General features: G+C 35.2%; 1 protein-coding gene across 1 annotated transcript in view; it reads left to right on the forward strand.

Annotated features, from left to right (window-relative positions):
• nufip1 (nuclear FMR1 interacting protein 1) overlaps window positions 1-23,786 on the forward strand; it is a 32,775-nt gene that overhangs the window by 2,891 nt on the left and 6,098 nt on the right. Inside the window, exons 2-7 of the mRNA XM_039745274.1 lie at window positions 2,384-2,469; window positions 4,131-4,232; window positions 5,360-5,422; window positions 9,372-9,448; window positions 10,589-10,681; window positions 15,493-15,701. Coding sequence (XP_039601208.1) covers window positions 2,384-2,469; window positions 4,131-4,232; window positions 5,360-5,422; window positions 9,372-9,448; window positions 10,589-10,681; window positions 15,493-15,701 — 630 coding nt within the window. The remainder of the gene's footprint in view (window positions 1-2,383; window positions 2,470-4,130; window positions 4,233-5,359; window positions 5,423-9,371; window positions 9,449-10,588; window positions 10,682-15,492; window positions 15,702-23,786) is intronic.

A 23,786-nucleotide genomic window follows, 5' to 3' on the forward strand; every position in this document is an offset into this window, starting at 1 on the left:
TGTAGTACTCCCTAAATTTGTGGGTTATATTTTATGGTCAATGATTTTATCTCAGTCTGTGTTGGTAATTTCTGTTACTGTGTTGTAAACTTCCTGCTTGTGGATGAGCTAAGACCTTATTTTGCTGTCTCTCCATGTTCATAGTAAGAGTGTTGCGATTTAAAGATGAGCTGCTCTGTTTCTTTTTTGTCAAGAGGTTAAATTTTGATTTCAGAATATTATTAATCATAATATTCATTATATATAATCATTCATAATATTTATTAATATTATGCTGACTTGCTGTACATGATATGTGCTGTGCTGAGAGCATGCTTTATGCGAAAGAAAGATGGACTAGAAGCGATTGACGAGCCACTTGAATAGCACTTCTAACCAATAGGGTGGATGAATGACTAACGACCGGGCAGTGTTCTGGCCAAGAAAAAGACACAATTACACTGAAATTTCCAGGGCAAGATCCAACCTGCGAACGCTGCAATCAAATTCCAGCTTCACTGGGTCACATGTTTTGGGCCTGCACCAAATTAATATCATTCTGGACCAAAATTTTTAAATGCCTTTCAGACAGCCTTGGTGTCACAATCCCTCCTAACCCATTAACAGCTGTGTTTGGTGTACTTCCAGATGGGTTTAAAGTGGAGAAGGACAAACAAATTGTGATTACCTTTACTACACTACTGGCACGCAGACTTATCTTACTCAACTGGAAGAATCCTAACTCTCCCCTTTTAAGTCAGTGGGTAACTGATGTTATATACTATTTGAAATTGGAAAAAATCAAATTCTCACTTAGAGGATCTGTGCAGAAATTTTTCAAAACCTGGCAGGATCTAATCAATAACATTTTAGAATAAGCTTTTAAAGCACTGAGGAAGCAGATTCTCTCCCTATTCCTTTTTCTTTTTCTTCTCCATTCATCTATATTCACTTATTAATTCATCTATTTATTTTCACTAGGTTTAAGTTTTATTCTGCTCCCCATCCTCTTTCTCAGGAATGGTAGTTGATTTGTTTTCTATTCTTGTAAAATTGATCTATTTGTATGTAATGTTGTGTGATTTTTCAATAAAATCAATAAATAAAAAAAAGAAATTTAGAGAAAGCTTGGAAAAGCGCAAGAAAGATGCAAAGGTCAGTAGTTAGCAAACACTGTTTTTCGCTATTGTCTACCAGCACTCGATGTGTACCAGCTCTGATCATGGTTATCTATTGTTCTCTCTCAGCCCATTCCCAAGTAGTGCTGCTGAAAACTGCACTACTATATCATGGTGCTGCAAACTAGAAGGGTAATGAAGTGATTGCTCTATGTTCTTTAGTTGTCTTGCTGTTACAATAGTAACAGATACATGGGGTACTAGCACTTATGTTTACTGCTTTGTGTATATACCTTCACATCTGCAGTATGTAGTGGGGGAGCTACTTACAAATTGATGAAAAACATGAAAAGAAAATTTTCACTTTTCACATTATTTGTATAGATTTCCTGTTTGTAGGGATTTCATGATACTAAAATTTTGGTATTTTGATATCAATACCAGTGAAGTATTACGATGCTTGACATCTTTCGATGCCGCTGCAAAAACAAAATCCCATTTAATGTTTTTTTTTTTATTAAAGTACATCTATTTACTGAAGTGTATAAATATTAAAAGTAAAAACAGCTTCAAAATGTGTAAAGCAAAACAAAAAAGGGGAATTTATGATCTTTATGGAATTTCAGGACTTTATATTAATAGAGCGACTTGTTGTTCAAAGCATCCATTATCCAACCCGCTATATCCTAACTACAGGGTCATGGGGGACTGCTGGAGCCAATCCCAGCCAACACAGGGCGCAAAGCAGGAAACAAACCCCGGGCAGGGAGCCAGCCCACCGCAGTGTTCAAAGCATCAAAACACTAAATACGTTTTATTCTGTTATTCACAAATGGAGCAATTTATATAATCATGGATGTAGAAAAGCCAACTAGTCACTTCGTCTGAATCTTATTAGATGTTTATATGTTACAACTGTTGTTTGTGTTGGTGGTCCCCATAAAGTGTTCAGAATTAAAGTGCTCTTTAATTTAACCAATTTTGGAGCTAGCTCACTTGTAAGAGAAGTGCCGCTTGTCATTCTTTGCATTAATGTTTTGACTACACGTGACCAGCTGATCAAACTAAAGTGTTTGTGCGACTGTTTAACTATACCTGTTGGTTAAATAAATAAATAAAAAAAACTTGGCCATTTTTGTGTTTGAAAATCGTTTTAAAAACATTACTTTGAATTTAAGGAGCTTGCATAGGCCAAACGAGAAGTATGTTCAGAGCATGCCTTGTTGATCATATTCTAAATAGCAATCTTTGCTTTGTAACTGTTATATATGGTTGAAATTTTGCAGGTCATGATTACTTCAGTCAAAACCAAGATGTACCACAGTTCCCTACCTGTCATTCATGGCCCAATCAAAATGGTTTTAAAAAAAAGGTAAAGCATTTCTCTTGTCATACCAGTTTATTTGAGCATTATAACTGTATATTAAAGTTGATATAGAACAGTAGGAACCCTGTTTTTACCCAATCAATGTAAATTTATTGCACTCGTCAAGTTATGCTATTTAGCTGCAGCAGTCAAATTATTAAATATTCATTGTGAAAACTGGCTAATACTTAATTTCAACAGAAGGTTTGGTGAGGTAGTATATTTTTCAGTGTAAGTCCTGTGGAGTTATAGACTAGATGATATTTTATTTTCCATGTCCAAAACATTTTTGTCGAGTGAGTTTTATTTCTTAAAATAACTAGTCAGGGAGAATTGTTCTATTACAGGTGTACACAAAATAATTAGTCTGATAAATAGTCATTTAAGTTATTGTATATCTTACCAAAATGTCTTTTTCAGTCTTAAACCTACACCAACCATTGGTTTTTCTGAAGATACAAACCAAACAGTACATAAGGTTTATATTCTTTACTACATTGTCTTTTTAGTATACAAGTACAGAACTATTGCTAAAAGTAAAAGGGAAACAATTATGTTAATGGCACACTGGCAAATAAATGACCTAATCAGTGTTTGAAAGTTAGATTTTTGGCGAAACTTGTAGTAGTCAATTTTTTGTGTTTTTAAAGTTCAACACCTTTAACAAAAATCTTAACCAATAATACATACATGAAAGTCAAATGTCATTTTGATTTAAACTGTATTATTTGAGGGCTCTTGGTTGGCTCAGTATGAGTAAGCACTTGTGCTTGCAACATGATGGACTTTACTACCAATCCAGGTTTAGTTTCTGCCTAAAAGTAGCCAGGAAATGCTTCAGCTTCCCATAATCCTAAAATTCGACTGTAGCAAATTTAATGATGATACGGACAAAACATGATTAATTCACGTTGTGATTTTATTGCTGGCAAATCAATGTGTGATTTGTCTGAAATAGTCAAAAGTGATATAGTAATTTAAGTACTCATGGGCTGGATGATAAAGAAATATGGTTGGTTGATGCTAAATTTACAATTAGAATTTTTGCATTTCTGAGCAGTTTAGTATACTGTTTTCAGCCTCCTTTATGACAATTTCTAAAGGGTTTTGATTTAACAATAAAGATTGTGTCTGTAGGTAGTGCATTATATATTTATTTATTTTTGTTACAGCCTTTATATAAGCAAAACACCAACTGTGAAAGATGTTGCTTGTTGATAATGTGTGTCAGATCTGGTATATTACATTACATTATTAAAAAAAAAAAACAAACTAAAAGGAAATATAAAAATAAGTTGTAAAAATACTCCATCATTCTTTTCAGTTCATGTTATTTTCTTAGTTTATGTTATTGTTTTAATATAATAATACTGTATTTGAGCTAAAATGTTAGGAATTGTTCTTTGCGTTGAAATGGTAGATGCATGGATCAGTTTGAATGAAACTAGACAACTGAAGATTTGTAGATGACCAAGGTACTGTTTCATGGTGTTTCAGCTTCAGTCAGGGGGACAGTCACATTGAGTTAAAATTATGTTAAGAGGGATGGAACCTGTTGTCACAATTTTATATTTTTCATTGTCATTTGATGCTTGAGAAACATATTACCATGGGGGGAAAAAAAACTTCAATTGTCACAGAGTTTTTTTTTTATAATTTTATTACAGAAAAAGAAAAAAGAACCAATATTTTCATTTTTCTGTGACTCTTGTGATCGAGGATTCAAAGCCCAAGAAATGTATGATGAGCATGTTTCCCAGCATGTAAAGGTTGGTAGTATGCATTTTTTTTTCTGGTAACATGCTTATATGCTTCACATTAGAGAGAGGCATTAAGAGTATATCCTGAGTTTCTGAATCTGAGACAAGTTCATATACAGAGTGTTCATTAAATTGTCTAATTTCCTGCGTGTGTTATTCAGTCTTTGAGATTATAAAGAAACATTGTGTCTTTAGGCTGAATACGTCTACAGAATGCTACATATAAGAGAGTGCAGTTAAGATATTGGACAATAGGCAAGATGGGTAGTTTAATTGACTTATACGGGGTCTTTGAGTAAGTCTTATATAGGATTTGCGTATGACATGTTGTCTTGGCATACTTTCTCGACAAACTGGTAAAACTGATTTTCTTCCTTTTTTAATAGTAAGAAAAATTATCTCATAGTAGTTTATCTTAGTAGTTTAATATATCCTGATAGTTTTATGTAAAACATGACAGCTATCATTTACATTTTATTTGTCCCTCAAGTTCCTTTGCTTCTATAATTTTTTAAAATAAAATTTTGCTACTGTAATTAATATATGGAGAAGATAAAAAAAACTAGAAAAATATGGAATCATTTGGGGGGAAATGCCCTGAGGACTGCAGAGAAACAGAATAAAATATTCTTTTATTAATTGTTTATTCAGAATTTACCAGCATGATTCTACTGCTCCTGTTTTGTGTACCAAGCTGCAAACAAACCTAACCTGTCTTCCATTTTCAGTTTTAAAAGTTTCTTGGCCAGTGTATTAAAGCTATAGCTGTCCTTTTTTGTTTTACCCATGGGGTTTTTTTTTTTTTTGTTTTTTTTTAATCACAATGTTATCTTTAATTGCAATTGTTTTTCATTAAGATTATTCTTTTGGCAAATTTTATCTTCAATCTCTTGCTTGGCTGATATGCCTGGTCTAGGGTCCCTAAATTAGTGACTGCCACTGCACTATGAGCTATTTAATTGAGTGTTAAGGTAAATACTGTAGATACTTTACATCTCTGCCTTGAAAGTAGACAGTAGTGATGTAAGAGTAACTTCGATCTATAGATTCAGTAAATCAGAGTATGATATATAAAATGAAATAATGTAAAAAATTTATTTTAATAACTATTAATAAAGTGAATAACCTTTTTTCAGTGTATGATTGATGGATGTAGTTATACTGCACATGAGAAGCTTGTCCATATTCACTGGAAAAATGTAAGTATATAATTTGCTTTGAATGATATTTTGTGACAGTAGTCCTTGTTACACACCTCCACACCAAGGTTATTATAGTTTTGCCTTTTTATATTAGTTTTTATTTCTATATTTTTTTCTGACCTTACTTGGAAATTCTATTTAGTTTTAGTGTTCCTTCATTATGTATATTTTTAGTTTTAATTTAGTTTTTATTTTACAAAGATATTTCTATTTTATTTTTATATATATATATTAGTTTCATTTTTAGTTTTAGTAATTATGGTATGGTTAAAGAGCTACTATGGAGTTTAGTTGTAGTGTCACAATGACACTACTGTACTGTACACTTAATGGGTTTGGGTATAATATGAGTTTAATGTTAGTGGAAGCTTACTACACTACTTGATACAGTTTACTATTTGGTTTTGTTTTTGTCTGATCAAAACAAGCATAATTAAAACCAGGTACTGAATATGAACAATTTTACACAATTTTATTATTTTTCAAATGTTTTCTATGTCATTTGTGCTGAACAGATCTGTGCTGACTGTTTGCTCTATTTTTCTTTTCCTTTTATTGCCCAGAATGGACCAATTTGTAATGAAATTTAGGTGAATGTTAAGATGTGAGAGTTTTTTTTTTTTTACTCTAAATGTCTACAGCACACAACATATCCTGTTCCACGGACAATGTGCTATAATGACTGAAAATATATCAAAAATCAGAAAACAGAATCTACTGTGTTCTGACAGGTGTGATCGTGAAAATCACAGGGGCTTAGGAAGAACAGGGGTCTTATGCTTGAATCAATGTGCAGACCCCACCTAGCCGTATTGAGGGAAACAGAAAAACAAGCATGTAGTGTGAAGGTTAGTGTCAGTGAGACATGAATAGCCCATGCATAAGATCAGTAAACCTTTAATGAGCAGAGTAAGAGCAGTTAAGTGTATGGACAGGCACAAAATGACAGAAACAGCATCTGAGATTAAGAACAATATATACATTATCTAAACCTGTTTAGCCAGAGCAGGATCACAGGAAACCTGGAGCTTACCCAAGCAGGTTTGGATGCAAGGCAGGAAAAATCCCTGATATGGCTGATGTTAAGAACAAAAAGAATATGATGATTTCAACTATCTATTTTGAGAGAGAAAACATTGAAAAAATGGGGACAGATATTTTAAAACATAATTCTGCTACTGGATTATTTTCACAATATCAGGTATTTTGAGCTGTGAATATTAACTAAAAAAGAAATTTATAAATATAGCACAAGTACAAAAACACATTAGTATCTTTAGCTTTTCACCACTTGGCAGACTCTCTTCCCCCACCTACCTGTAGTTCAGTAGAGACATTGTCAGCTCGGGAATTTTATAAGGATTGTATCACTTTGTTGTTAAATGACGTTTTTGAAGCAGAAGTGATTGGTCAATAAGAATATACTGATCTTGTATGATGACCTTGTCGTTCTCTTGATCAGTGCTGTTTTATTTTCAAAAAATGGCAGTGGTCTCCCCTAGACTTTCTTGTGTACTCGGATATAGGGATGGATATTTGAGGAGTAAACCGCAAGACAGTGATTATATTATGTACATTAAAGAACCATCAACAGCAAATCAAATTAATAATATGTTGAACAATTATTATAAAAGTAAACTTGAATAAATTGGACTCTGCATGAATAACAAAAATCGAGTATGTTTTCAGGTAAAGTACCATTTCCGTGATTTGGCCCAAAAGTTAATACAGTTCTACAGTTTTGGTATAACAACCACAAGCCAAATTTCATCTATCTATCTAGTTGTGTTTTTGAGTTATCCTGTTTATATACACACACACAGACAGATACACATACATAATTCAAAAAACGGTATTTTTGGACTCGGGGGAGTTCTAAAACGTCAAGATACATCAAAATCTCGAGGTCTTTTTTTTTTCCATGATTACTATACTTTCTCTGTACTTTGTATACTTTGTGCGAAGTGGCAGGTGAATTGCTGTCAACAAAAAGCAGGCAGCCACCTGAGAAATAAACTGAAACATTACTCACTCGATTTTTCTGTCCATATGGTAAAGTTATTGTTGACTTCTCTGTCTCTCGTATACACACTCACACACTCAAATGCTAATTTCCACTCCTGCAATTCCACAGTCATAGATTGTGCTCTGTTATGAACACTCTACACTTCCAGAACAACAAGATCCAGCCCCTGCTGACCTAAAACCATGTGTTCTAAATAAAAAGGTAGTATGCCCTCCTAGCAGACTTCCATGGCCTCATCCTTTTCTCCCTTAGAGAGTCGGCATCCCTAAAATTGACTGTGTCACCTGTTTTAGTGTACCATATTATGTTTCCTCCCAGGCTGCATCTTACTCTGTCATTTCTTGCTTGCTTTCTCTCACATACTTGGGTACTTGCACATTACCTTTTACTGAATGTTCATAACAATTTCAAGACTTGCTACATTTTCTCCGGAATCACCATAATGAATTTGAATCCTTTTTCTCTTTATGTTCATGCTGTGTTCTGTCTCTGTCTTGTATTAATCATTCCTGCTTAGCAATCCATTGATCATGGGGAAGTGCATCACATTGCAAAAGGGTATCGGCAAAGAACCTATGATCATTTGATGTAAAGCAGGAGGCATTGTTAATCTAGACATTTATGTTAACCCTTACATTTTTTATTATACTGTGTTATCTGCACATAACTTAAAAAAAAAAAAAAATTTAAATGTACAATGTTTAGGATTTATCTGACTTCAACTGCTGTGGCTATGTTCTAGAGATCAGACAAATGGTTAGCACCAAGAATAACATGAAGTCATATGTTGCATTAAATTACATATTTGTGAGCAAATACTTGTACACATTTTTTCTCTTCTGTTGTTTTTATCTTCACATTTTATTTATCCAACAATTTATGTCCTTTCAATGCATCTTTCACAAGTAATTAGCATAATAATAATTGCAAAACCAATGTGATAGTTGTATGAGATGGAAAGTAGATAAAGTATGTGTAGTTAATATGGAAGAATCTCGTAATAGTTGTAGAAACACATAAGGTTTTTGGCAGTTGAGTATACACAGCAGTTATACTAGTAATTTGCTATGTTAACTAAATTAAGCAGCTGGGTCCTCATAATGTAAAAAGAGTTTGAATCAGCATTTGTCCAAAAATCATTTCTAGGCATTTTGATAGGCTGATGCTTTACATTTCAAAAATTCTTTCACTATTCTAGTTCTTCCATCTAGTGGTCAAAGTTGGAACTACTAGGTGGCTATGTATGGGTTTGTCTTCAATATACAGTATATATAGTTTTACCTGTGGATAATTAATGATCCATCCATTTATTACAGATGTCCTGTAAATCCTGAGTTGTTACAATTTTGGAAAGAAAAGAGAATACAACAGGGCACACCTTGGACAGAACGTGAACCACATTAAAAAAAAAAAATCACAATGTAGTCAATAAATGCTCAGTGAAGCCATTTAGTCTCCTTAAAGTCTAAAATGGGATTATAGTTGCTGAGGAGGAAGGGGTGTGTACAAGGTGTTGGAACTGAAAGTGAGGTCACTGGTAAGGAATGTTCTGGAAGTGAAGGTGGAGTTAGGCAGGCTTCTGTTCTGAGGGTCTGCAGAGGAGAGAGAAAAGGTGTTAGTGCATCCCATTTACTCTTGTTCCGGCATACCACATTTATCCAAGCCCATTGACTGCCTCCCATGTGGTTCTGTGTGGCAGTGGCTGAATTTGCAAGATAGATGAATGTTTGCTTTAGATCAAACACACCTAACTTATTGAGTTATTGCATCATATCCTATATAATTATTACTTGTTAAATGTGCACTCTTAAAGGTAGTTTTCAAATATGTTAAATGTTGTCTTACGGAATTTATTTTGATCTTTACATCTCATCAAATCATTTTTATAATTTTTTATCATTATGTTTCTGTTTATGACAGATGCACCGCCCAGGAGCTAAAAGAATTAAATTGGACACCCCTGAGGAAATTTTAAAATGGCGAGAAGAACGAAAAAAGTAAGTGAGATATACATGAAAATCTAGACACATTTCTTACTGTGTATACCCCATATAACATATATTTAAAAGCTAAACAAAAGGTATTAAGTGAGTACTGATGTATCATTTTAAGTATACGTTTTATGCAAATGTTAAGTACACACACTGTGATTTGAAGCCCATTGAAATACTACATCATCTGGGATGACAGTTGCATTGAAATATACTTTTGTATAATCAATTTTGCTTCTTTTTGTATATCTAGCATTGTTTGATTATTTCATATTTACTGTCAACATTAAAATGTTTCAATAAAAGCCCCTAACCCATTTACTTAACAGATTACAAAATAGTATTTGATTTATTACTTTCTTTTAATCTAGTCATTCTTTTTCTAAACCCATTTTTTCCATCCTACAACCATAGGATATAGGAGCCTATATCAGAATAAACAAGCCCTTAATGGGACACTTTCTTTAACGAGGAAAACTGAAACACACAACCTCACACACTTGTGCTTGTGTTTTCTGCTTTCTTCATACTGCAAACATATCTTGCGCCTCCTCACATTAATGTAATAGTTTATTGAAGAAATCCGCTCTTTGTCTTTTTTATTCCATTTGCTTAAGACATCATCTGGTTTTGATGGTTATGATTAATTGTCTTAGTTTTCATTGTCCAGTGCTTTGCTAAGCATGGAGGTCCAAATATTTGTCCAAGTAGCATATTCTGTTTTTTTACCCCACCCCGAGATAGTATTTTGCTTCTTGAGCATGCAAGTTTGTAGACAAATACAGATTAAAAAAAGTTATTTAAGCAAAATTTGTAGTCACTTTTTCGTCATTGTGATTTTGAGTTTAAATGTTTGCAGTCTTATACAAATAAAAAAGATTTGCAGTGCATGTATATTGAATAATTTTTTGTGTTTAATAGCAACTATAATTTTTTGTATTTGTTTAATGCAAGGTAGGTGAATCTAAATGCTAATCATCATATTTTTAAACTTTATAATGTGAAATTTTTGAAGTGTTAATGATAATATTCACTGATTGAATGTCCTCTAAGTTACCATTTTGATTCATTATCTCATTATAACAGTTAAAAATACATATCTGTTCTAGTATTTTAGTATAAATAATTTATTTTATGTTTTTAAAGAAATTATCCAACTTTAGCTAATATCAACCAAAAGAAGATGCTGATGAATGAAAAATTGGAAAGAGGAGACGTCTTGGAAACACCACAGTTTGGGTATCTTATTTTTGTTTTGTATAGTCTTTTAATTCCTATTGAAAATAGCTTTCAGTATGGTAACATTTTAATTGGGTGATATCGTAATTAAAATAACTAGATGAAGATTGCACGGTAAAACTGTATTTTGTCTTCTGCCAGTATAATTTGTTTTTTTTCCTTTTCAATATTAAAGTGACATTTAAAAGGAAATATTAAAAGTGTATTGAGTGTTCTTTTCGATTTGAAGTTTGCAATAATACTAAACAATGAGACAAAGTACAGGGTGTCCCAAAAAGAATATCAGAGTTTTAAAGACCTATAGCTTGGCGCCCATTCATCGGAGACTGCAGAGCAACCTAGTGGCATCTTGAAGAATTAATCTAGTTTCATTTCGTATATATAAAAAAAGAATATCGGAGTTTCAAAGAACTATATTTATTGAATTATACAAGCATAAACAAAATCTGTTATATTCACGTGTTTCCCACATTGTCTATAAATGTTCTATGTGCCCCCCACGAGTGACTGTAACAATGTTGACGCGGTATTCAAATTCCTGCTGAACTCTCTCTAACATATTGGGATTGATGCTTTGAATGGCAGCATTTATCTTCAACTTCATTTCGTCCAAAGTTGTAGGCATTGGTGGTTGGAACACTAATCCTTTGACGTATCCCCAAAGGAAAAAGACACATGGGGTGATATCTGGAGGCCAAAGGTGGAGTGACAAATCTTGATTCCCAGATCTTCCTATCCAACGTTGGGGATAGGTCTCATTTAGGAAATGCCGCACTGGAAGAGACCAGTGAGGTGGTGCCCCATCCTGTTGAAAAATGAAACTGGCTGGTTCTTGATCTTCCAATTGACGAAACAGCCAATGTTGCAGCATTTGCAGGTACACAGCTCGTTACTGTGGTTCCTTCAAAAAAGTAAGACCGTAAACGTTTCGTGCAAAAAATGTTGGTCTTGGGGGAGTCTCGTTCATGTTCAAAACTGCATTAGGGTTTTCTTCACCCCAAGTTCGTACATTATGACAATTTACCTTCCCACTAATGTGAATTGTAGCTTCATCACTGAAGATAATCAAGGAACAAAAATCTTCATTGGTCTCCAAATTTTGCTGGATGAAAGTTGAAAACTCAACTCGACGCGTCTTATCACCTTGTCTAAAGGCCTGAACCAACTGCAGACAATATGGTTTCATAACCAACCGGCGTCTGAGAATTCTCCATACACTTGACTTTGGTATCTGTAACTTATGACTTGCTTGTCAAACTGATTTTGATGGGCTCCGAGTGAACGCACTTTGCACTCGGGTGACATTCTCAGCAGAGGAGGAAGTGTTAGGTCGCCCGGTGTTTTTACCTTTGCAGATACACCCAGTATCCCGAAATTGCCGGTACCATCGACGGTTGTTATTTTCATTTGGAGGGTCAGTCCCATATTTTTGACAAAATGTCCGCTGTACAGTAACAACCAATTGAGTTCTGGCGAATTTGCAAACGCAAAAAGCTTTTTGTTGTGGCATAGCCATAATTGCGAACGTAACTAATTGAAACAATACACTGTTAGCTTTTAAATAAGCACTAGCACCATCTACCAGCAATGGAATTAAACTAGATTAATTTCTCAAGACACCACTAGGTTGCTCTGCAGTCTCCGAAAAATGGGCGCCAAGCTACAGCTCTTTAAAACTCCTATTATTCGTTTTTTATTCATATTTTCTTGTGTAAACATGACTAAATAAAGAAACCTCGAATATATGGATGTGTTCTTATTGAACAGTCCCTAGTCCAATGAAAATAAGTTATGTGTTCTTTTTGATAGGTCAGGAGACTTTTTTTCTGAACAGAAAGCAGGTGAAATTTACTGAAGAGTGAACTGAAGTATTTTGAATTAAAACTTTGATTTATAGGGTGATCATAGACAAAACCCAAGTTATAATTTAAGATGAAGATGAATAAAGCTTTCTAAAGGGAAAGGCCATTACAAGATTTTTTTGCCCACAAAAGCCTTCATATTTTGTGTGCTACAATTCTGTTTTTAAAGTTGTAGTTAAATATGTTAGGTAAATGAAGAAGTAAAGGCAATTTGAAAATTATTCAGTGAACACAACACGTTTCCGATGGCTACCGAGTAGTTTTGAATGTTCACAGCGCAACGCTTTCCTGTTAGTCTCATTGAAGGCAAGGTTAAATGAACTTGGACATATACGAGTAAGTCTCAAATGTGTTTCTGATAGGTTCTCCTAGGCTGTTAACGTCTTAAAGAAAAGTGTAATGCATAAATTTAGATGCTTCCTCTGTAGTGTTTAAACTCCTACTCAAAAATTAATTTACTATCTTGGCAACAGATGACCCCATGCTGATATTGCTGTTGGCACAGATGACTTGAGCAATGCTCTATAAATGGAGGGTGAGTGGTCCTAAATACTGAACCTACCCTTACATCAAGCGCAACACAACAGTCAAGTTTATCAATATTAAACATCTGAATATATGTATATCTGGAACCAAAAATATGAAAATAAAGTAGTTCTTAATTCAAGCAGCTGTTTAGGTAATGGATAAGTAGAAGCTGATAGAATGAAGAAATGACTGCCATTTGAATCCAGTCCAAGTGTGTTTTGAGAAATGAAGACAGGGTTATTTTTTAAATCATTTTACCCATTTATTTAATAAACATATCACAGAATAAAACTGACATTATAAACCAGAGAGATGGAGAAAGCCATGCAACTCAACACAACAAGCCAGTTTGTGCACATGAAATGTGAGACTCTGTGCTAATGGTTAAATACACAAACTTAAAAATTTGAATGAAAAGAAGCTCATTGGGAGCTAAAAGATAATAAGAAACTGACTGAAGTGGAAGCCTGACAGGACTGTTTTCTTCTTTAATTGATTTTGCTGTCTCCAAGGCTTGCATTTTCCACAGTCCACACTTTTTTATTTTTTTATTACCTTTTAACTTTAAGCAGTATCAATTTTCTGTACTGAATACTGATTTAAATCATTGTAACATACAAAAACTATTATGGATTTTTTTTTTTTTTGCATTTATCTCTATGTCATATTTTTTGTTTATTTTAAAAAGATGACTTTTCTAATCAAATTTGTTTATAATTACTTTTACATTTTTGGAATTCATCTTGGTAAGCATACAGTTTAAAAGGGCATTTTACATTTTCATTCAAAAATAATAAAAAAAAAAAAGTTTAAACAAATATTTTCCCTGGGTTTTCTTTCAGGGGTGTATTACTTTCCTTACATATTCCAGAGCATGCATTTTATGTTATTAGGTAACTCTTAATTGGGCAGTATGTGAATATGGGTTGGGTATATGCATCAGTGTACTTTGCGATGGACTGTGTCTGGTCCAGGATTGGATCTTGACATATACTCACTGCAGCTAGGATAGGCTGCAACTCCCAAACAGTCTTGAACTGGATAAGCTGGTTAAAAAATGGATGGTGGATGGTTGTCTGGATAAAATATAGTATTAGTTGCACAATTCCCTGTTCCTACACCTGCTCTTATAAAGCTGATAGAGCATTTTTGTGCCTGTGAAATGCACTGGTGCCCTGTGATTAGCCAAAATCATTTTGCTTTTGTTCATTTATCTTTTATTTATTGTAGTGTAAACAAATGATGAAAACGCAAATGTAAAGCAAAAACTACCTGTGACACTTTAAAAAGTTTTAGTTGGTGCAGCCTACCTCTTGGTTGCAATTCTGCTGCTTTCTGTCGTACAGGATCTATAGCTTATGCACTCCAAGACATTTTGTTGTGATTTAAAAATAATTTGGGCTTTATAGGGATTGTCATTTTCTGTCACCTACCACCTTGCTAAATTTATTTTGGTGCCAGCCCTTGTTTGCAGTTATTTTACATATTGTAATTTTCACCACCACCAGTAGATTGTGCACAGATGTGAAAAGACTCCTGTTAGCCGCATATTTGGTTTCTGAAATAACAATTAAAGATAAATATATAACTATTAATATTAATAAATATTAATATTTACTATTAATATTAACAAATTTAAAAATTCTGATGCTTTTCGCAGTTTAAGATAAGGTTTTCAAATTACATAGTGTCTTAAACTGAGTGTAGGCTGGCAACTCAGTTCTGTAATTACACCTCTTAGTGGTCTAGTATATAGATCTGTATAAAATCATTGAATTATTAGACAAATGCTAGCCATGAAGTCTTTCAGTCTGATTTGTAACTATATATACTGGTAATTCCTTTGAATCTTGATACAGTTGTTCTTTTTAATATACTCTTGAATTTACAAAATTTATTTGTATGGATCTGAAATAGCATAAGTTAATATAAACAGTTGATGTGTGAGGTTGTTAGGGGCCATTGTAATATTCTGCAAAATACAACATTGCCCTATAGGGCTAGAGTTTGATATATACAGTTTCATTTCCTTAAATAGGTTGATCACACCTTTATGTAATTTGCTGTGCATTAAGTTTTTGAAAATCCATAAAGATTATGCAGCTTATGGAAGCCTTGCATTATACAATAATCTTACATTGCACTTGTGTGTATATTAAAAGATTTATTAATGTAACTTTTTTTATGCTCCTTCTAATAATCATCCCTTAAGCGGAAACTGATTTTTGTTTGATGTCCAGATGTTGTTGCTGATTTTGACTACTCCTGTATATGCTGTTTTACCAATATAAAATATTTTACTAAAATTTAAATCATAATTCCCATACATTAAGATATATATTAGTATTAAAAATAGTTGTACATTCCTCTGAGGGACATGTTTTCCAATTTTTTTTTTTTATTATTTTTTTTTTTTTACAGAAAAATGAAGAAAACAAGAAAATGGAAAACATCAAGCGACTGGCATGGAAATCACAAAGGCTTTGGTAGATTTAGGAAATGGGAAATGTCAAAGAATCAACTGAGTAATTGTAATGATTCTCAAACAACAGCAAGTCAGGAGGATATGGCACAGGCAAACACTGCAAAGGACACTGACCCTCTTGGGATGTTTGCCAGTAGTGAGCCCGGTAAGAATGAATGTTAAAGTGTTCTCTAATATGAGCTTCAGTACATTTACATTGAGAAAGAGAAATGAGCTTAGTATGATGTTTCAGTGAGCTTGTTTACTTAAAAGAAGACATTCTAAATTATGTTTATGCTGTCCATTGTAAAGAAAAATGGCAATTTTGCAAGGGGATTTTTTTAATAAAGTATTTTTGCACTGTGGAAGGTAGGTGTAATTCATATGCCAAGTTTCATCAAAATCAAAACTGGTGATGCAAAATGTTTTTTTTTTCAATTAAAACTGAATAACCCAATAGCTACATTAATGTTTTCATTAAGATAACAATTATTGTCTGAGTTCTAATCAAAATGGATTTAATTATATTCAAAGATACTGCTTTCTGTTGAACATTGCTTGAAGATTTGATTATGTCAAACCCACAAATCCAGAGTTGGTAATGTCAAACGTAAACACGATCTGATAGTAAACTGTACATAAAATGTAGATTAAATCCTCATAAGGCCTATAAGACAGCAAAAAAGAAATATGACAGACTACAAAGAGTGCCTAGGGCACCGATTAACAACATGGTATGGTGGACCTAAAAAAAAATACCACCAACTATGAAGAAAGGTTCTATGTAAACTGTGCCATGTACTAGATGGGCAAGCCACATCAAAAACTTTTGTTTCATTTTTTTTTTTTTTCTTTTGTGTTACAACATTGCCCTTTGTAATCTAAACATGACTCGAAGGTTATGAATCTTTCTTGGTAACATTTCTGATTTTTTTTTTTTTGAGAAGCAGAATATTACAATAGCATACTACTAAATCAAACAAATAATAGTACAACAATTTTACTTTAAAATCAGTCACGATAAAACAAAAATAGAAATATAGAGGGAATAAATAAGATTATTTAACTTATTTGAAATTATGTCCAAGATAGGAGTTGGTTTAAGCAACCAAGAATAATGCTTACAACTCACATTGATGATTGGACAATGGGTCCTTATTAGTAGCCGTTTTGAAAATTATACTTGTAAAGCTCACATTATTTCTGTTCTTTAATTTACATATTATTTATGATTCCTGATTATCAATTCTGTATTTGTACATCAGTTTACTTAGACACTTCAAAATTTGCTTCCCTGTAAGAGAATTGTTTGAAGTTTGAATGTTTTTCAAGACCCTAACTCTCTATTTATTTGGTTGTTGTGCAACTTTGCAAAGCACTAGATACCACTTCTTGTGTGTGTGTGTGTGTGTGTGTGTGTACCTACCTACCTTAATTGATATTCCAGCCCTGGTAAAGCCTCTGTGGATTTTGTAAGTTCTACCTGTGTTCTTTGCTTTTCCTTCTACATTAAAAAAACATGCTAATTAAGATAATTGGTGATCTTAAATTAGCATGTTAAGCCATACAATAGACTGGAATTGTGTGCAGAATTTGTTCCTTCCTTCCTTGTGTACAAAAATTACTACTTATTATGCATCCATCCTTCTTTGTGAAAACTTGTTTAATCCAGTTCAGGGATGTGGGAGCTAGATCATGACTGGGCAGCACTGATTATGAAGCTGGAAATCAAAGCTGGGACAGCTGACCTATTGGAGGTACATTCAGAGAAGGGCTGAGTGATGTCTTAAAAGTTCACATGCTCACATCGTGATTTCATAATACTGATGATGATACCATTGCCAGGGTTTTTGGAGAAATGGAAAGATGCTTGTAGAGAGGTGCACATTATTTTAGCTTGGCACACAGTTGTTTCGTTTGCACTTAAGATTAAAAAAAAAAAAAAAAAGATGGCCTCAGTTTGAAGCTTTGGGTGAATTTCTGCAAATGTTAAAATATTTTGAGCCAATCGACGTGTTTATTTACGTCAATGGGGCGCCTTGCTAGGTGGCCATGGACATTGTCATTGACCATTGACTCAGCATTAATTCTCTCACACACACACACTTACTTAGAAAGCAAATAAGAACCATTGTGTACAGTATATGCATTTTTCACACTGAAGACAGATAAACAAGACACTTGAGTATTAAAGCTCACTGCAGGAACCATGTTTGGGTTTGTATATTTTTTCCATTGCAACAGGGTATTTTAATGTAAATACACAAAATCCCTTATACCATATGTGGAGACAATCTTCTATGCTTGATATTATAGTGCAGATAATTCAAAATATCATGCATACAGGACAGTTAATCTGGAGAACATGCTGTATTTATAATTTATTTGACATCTTACAAGCTCTCGAATGGAATTCATAATTAGAAGTTGCCTTGGATTAGGAGATTTTGTATTTTATGCAACACATTTGCTTATTGACCCTTTGTCCTTTTGCTTTGTTTTTTTCACAACATGCACAAGATCTCCCCATCCTTTTACTGCACATACCATTTATTGTCAACTTCTCGAACTCCTCATTCACTTTTAATTGTACCTCTGCAACTATTTACTATTGGGAATAGCTGTGAGCTCGCACCTCAAAGCATTTCAGTTTGAAGATTTGCAATGTGTTGAACTGCTGATAGTGAAAAATGTTGTAGCAATCTTGGGTTCAGAAGCGAGTGTTTTGCAGCATGAACTAAATGGAGAGCTCTGTCAACCAACCCTGGAGAGCCCATCTGTGAACACTGTGAGTGGTGTTCTTCAAGGTGATGTTGACTGATCTCTCTGTTGGCCCCCATGCTTTTTGTATGCAGTGTTGCCACTACATGTTACAACTGCTCTCAAAAATCCATCCATTCATTCATCCTCTTCCGCTTATCCGGGGTCAGGTTCGCGGGGGCAGCAGCTTAAGCAGAGAGGCCCAGACTTCCCTCTCCCCGGCCACTTCTTCCAGCTCTTCTGGGAGAATCCCAAGGCGTTCTCAGGCCAGCCGGGACGACATAGTCCCTCCAACGTGTCCTGGGTCTTCCCCGGGGGCCTCCTCCCGGTTGGATGTGCCTGGAACACCTCACCAGGGAGGCGTCCAGGAGGCATCCTGATCAGATGCCCGAGCCAACCACATCTGACTCCCCTCGATACGGAGGAGCAGCGGCTCTACTCTGAGCCCCTTCTGGATGACTGAGCTTCTCACCCTATCTTTAAGGGAAAGCCCAGGCACGGAAGGAAACTCATTTCAGCCGCTTGTATTCGCAATCTCATTCTTTCGGTCACTACCCATAGCTCATGACCATAGGTGAGAGTAGGAACGTAGATCGACTTGTAAATTGAGAGCTTCACCTTACGTCTCAGCACTTTTTTCACCATGCCAGACCGATGCAGAGCCCGCATCACTGCGGATGCCGCACCGATCCGCCTGTCGATTTTTCATGCTCCATTCTTCCCTCACTCATGAACAAGACCCTGAGATACTTGAACTCCTCCACTTGGGGCAGGATCTCTCCCCCAACCCTGAGAGGGCACTCCACCCTTTTCCAGCTGAGGACCATTGTCTCGGATTTGGAGGTGCTGATTCTCATCCCAGCCGTTTCACACTCGGCTGCGAACCGATCCAGAGAGAGCTGAAGATCACGGCCTGATGAAGCAAACAGGACAACATCATCTGCAAAAAGCAGTGACCCAATCCTGAGTCCACCAAACCGGACCCCTTTAACACCCTGGCTGCGCCTAGAAAATTCTGACCATAAAAGTTATAAACTGAATCGTTGACAAAGGGCAGCCCTGGCGGAGTCCAACTCTCACTGGAAACGGGCTCCCCTCCTTGAACCGTCACCTTATCGTGGTGGAGGGGTTTGCGTGTCCCAATGATCCTAGGAGCTATGTTATCCCCTAGGTGAGGGATGAGACAAAGAGTGGTTCAACAAACCTCTAATGACGAAAGAAAACTTTGGATGACATTTTCCCTTGCCCAGACGCGGGTCACCGGGGCCCCCCTCTGGAGCCAGGCCTGGAGGTGGGGCTCAATGGTGAGCGCCTGGTGGCCGGGCCTGCACCCATGGGGTTCAGCTGGGCACAGCCCGAAGAGGTAACGTGGGTCCTCCTCCCCTTGGGCTCACCACCTATGGGAGGGGCAAAGGAGGTTGGGTGCAGTGTGAGTTGGGTGGTGGCCGAAGGCGGGGACCTTGGCGGTCTGATCCTCGGCTACAGAAACTGGCTCTTTCAAAAATCCATACCTGAAAAAAAATCCAGCTGCTCAACTAATGTATTCTGTTCCATACTTTATCCACTGTGCACTATTTCTCTTTTTCTCCAGTTGGTTGTTGCTGCTAGGATCTAGTTCAGAAATGCTATCTTAACGTACAGTACATATTCCAGCATTTAATTTAGGCCAGTTTCTTGTCAGTACATGCAGTTGTGCTTGAATGTTTGTGAACCCTTTAGAATTCTCTATATTACTGCATAAATATGACCTAAAACATTATCAGATTTTCACTCAAGTCCTAAAAGTAGATAACGAAAAACCAGTTAAACAAATGAGACAAAAATATTATACTTGGTCATTTATTCATTAAGGAAAATGATCGAATATTACACATTTGTGAGTGGCAAAAGTATGTGAACCTTTGCTTTCAGTATTTGGTGTACCCCAAAAACTGCAGCTAAACGTTTCCAGTAACTTTTGACCATTCCTGCACACCGGCTTGGAGGAATTTTAGCCCATTCCTCTGTACAGAACAGCTTCAACTCTGGGATGTTGGTGGGTTTCCTCACATTAACTTCCTTCCACAACATTTCGATTGGATTATGGTCAGGACTTTGACTTCCAAAACATTAACTTTATTCTTCCTTAACCATTCTTTGATAGAACGACTTGTGTGCTTAGGGTCCTTGTCTTGCTGCATGACCCACCTTCTCTTGAGATTCAGTTCATGGACAGAGGTCCTGACATTTTCCTTTAGAATTCTCTGATATAATTCAGAATTCATTGTTCCATCAATGAAGGCAAGCCATCCTAGCCCAGATGCAGCAAAACAGACCCAAACCATGATACTACCACCACCATGTTTCACAGATGGGATAAGATTGCTGGAGTGCAGTGTTTTCCTTTCTCCAAACATAATGCTTTTCATTTCAACCAAGAAGTTCTATTTCGGTCTCATCCGTCCACAAAACAGTCCTCCAATAGCAGCAATTTTTTTTTTTTTTTTTTTGGAGAGCAGTGGCTTTCTCCTTGCAACTCTGCCATGCACACCATTGTTGTTCAGTGTTCTCCTGATGGTGGACTCATGAACATGAACATTAGCCAATGTGAGAGAGGCCTTCAGTTGCTTAGAAGATACCCTGGGGTCCTTTTGTGACCTTGCCGACTATTACATGCTTTGCTCTTGGAGTGATCTTTGTTGGTCGACCACTCCTGGGGAAGGTAACAATGGTCTTGAATTTTCTCGATTTGTGCACAATCTGTCTGACTCTGAATTGGTGGAGTCCAAACTCTTTTTAGAGATGGTTTTGTAACCTTTTCCAGCCTGATGAGCATCAACAACTCTTTTTCTGAGGTCCTCAGAAATCTCCTTTGTTCGTGCCATGATACTCTTCCACAAACGTGTTGTGAAGAGTAGACTTTGATAGATCCTTGTTCTTTAAATAACACAGGGTGCCCACTCACACCTGATTGTCATCCCATTGACTGAAAACACCTGTTTCTAATTTCACCTTCAAACTAACTGCTAATCCTAGAGGTTCACATACTTTTGCCACTCACAAATATGTAATATTCGATCATTTTCCTCAATAAATAAATGACCAAGTATAATATTTTTGTCTCATTTGTTTAACTGGTTTCTCTTTATCTACTTTTAGAACTTGAGTGAAAATATGATGATGTTTTAGGTCATATTTATGCAGAAATATAGAAAACTCTAAAGGGTTCACAAACTTTCAAGCACAACTATACTATATGTCCTTGGTTCGTTCTTTCTACCAACTGTTCCTCATCTCGGGAAACATGCTGAAAATGGGCAGTATTTGTGACTGCTTGTTCCCAATCTGTGGTGTGAGCTTTCCATTACCATCTGAATGGCTCCATGTTTGGCAACATTTAGGTGTCCTCTCTTTTTTACCTAGTATCTTAGGACTGCTTTGATTTTGTACTCCTGTTCTCTCACTGGGTACCTATAGCTGTAAACACACTATCAGCAGTGAGGTCAGCTAACAGTGGATTCTTTAGGCTGCATTTTTTCATTAAGCATTTATTCCAAGCATCTTGTAATGTATTTTAAAAATTTGTTCTTCACTGCTTCTTAAATATGTAATTTCTTATTGCTCAGATTTCTTGTGTTTGTGTGTATGTATGGGTGTAAATATAAATATAAAGTAAGGCTTTCAGATGATTTAAATTTTTAATCACGATTAATCACAAAATGGCACTTGATTAATTGGGATTAATCAAATGTTTAACCAGCAACATGAACTATTTCTCTATTAAGGCTACACAACTTCTTAATCTGTTCAAACTTCAAAGACTTGTGTCTTTCATATGAATTCTTGATGTGTTGCATATTTGTCCCATGTGAAGGTAATTTGAAAGAATTAACCAAATGACATTGAATGATGCTATATTTAGAGGTCTGTAGTCTGATGCAATCCATTTTGCAATAATTAGTGGTAGTGCTTCATTCATTGACGCGAGTTGTACATTCATAGATTGCATTCTGCAGCAGATATTGCTTCCTGACGTTAAAGATTTTAACAGCAGCATCATGAATATTTTGCTCTTAACTGATAAGCCAAAGATGATGTACTTCAGTGATGTTTAAATTTACTTGCACTAAGTTTACAAGTATCAATAATTTTGTGCTTTAAACCATTTGGGAGAGTTTTAAATCAAAAGTTACCATAATTGTTGTCTTTCTTAAATCTTGGTTACTGCTAACAGTAGTTACACTGCTAGACTTGGTTTAATACTAGGCCTATTAATCAAATCAAATGCTTAACTACAGCAGACTTAGCACATATGTGATCAAATGTAAAACGATATCTCTAATCCAGGGGTCTTCAGACTTTTTTCCTTGGGGAAACACTTACCAGGCATAACTAAAAGTGAGATTTCTTAACTCCTACCTCTCCCCCTGCTATTCTATTTAGGGATTTTAACAAGTTATTACGGAGGATTTTTGGGTTGTTATACTGTATAGTCTTTGTTTTTCTTCTGCACACCAAATGCTTTTTAATCAGCTTTCTTCAAGCACTGGTTACTTGTATGTTTATTTTAAAACTAGACAATTTTAAAGTCAATCTTTAAAAGTGGCATTTTTTAAAATAAAACTAGCCTTCCCAGGCCATGGTGTCTAGTTTGAAAATCATTGGCCTAGATAGCAGGGGGTGTCAAATAACATGATTAAGGGAAAAAAAAGTTGTACATTAAAAATTAATAGTGTGTGTTAATGTGTTTACATTGACAGCCCTAATATAAAGAAATGTAAGAATGTATTTGCCTTCATTTCATATTACGTATTATTTTTATTAGAGTGAACATGATAGATCTTTTTGTTGGTTTTTGTCATAAGTTGAAGAAAGTCTGAAAGGATAGAGACACCAGGCTATGAAGTTTTTTTTGTTTGGTGTCTAAGCTAAACAACTGTTTTTAGCTGTTCAAGAAAAACTCCAACAATTTAAAAGAAGACATAAAATGTAATTGTTATATATGATCCTAGAAGTAAAAATCTAACTAATATGTAATCATTTTCTATATTTTGTATTTTTGTTCTTAATGTTCATTTGGCTTCAATTAGTATATGATAAATGTACACAGTGTACATTGTTTGGGGTGCTCCAGCTCCCCAAATATCTGGTGCAAAGGCTTGGACACAAGTATAAAATGAACAAGAGGATTTATTTTGGAAACTCTTCCCCCACCAACACAAGTATAGAGAAGCAGAACCAAGCAAATACCAAAGCATTTCTCTCTCTCTCTCTCTCTCTCTCTTTCTCTTTCTCTTTGCCACTGCCTCCATGCCTCTTTGCAAGCATTCTCCTTTGTTGTGTACTCCATTCTAAGTAAATGGTTTAGAATGAGGCATTGTACCAGTTTAAAAAAAAATCTGGAGTAAAATAAAGTATGGATGGCTACATTAAGAATATTTAAAATTATTCTTGTGACGCTCAGGGCAGTTAGGCAGTTTTCATCCATTATAGAATTTATTACAGAGATCTA

The sequence above is a fragment of the Polypterus senegalus genome, chromosome 2 (assembly GCF_016835505.1).
Source record: "Polypterus senegalus isolate Bchr_013 chromosome 2, ASM1683550v1, whole genome shotgun sequence".
Taxonomy (NCBI): domain Eukaryota; kingdom Metazoa; phylum Chordata; class Cladistia; order Polypteriformes; family Polypteridae; genus Polypterus; species Polypterus senegalus.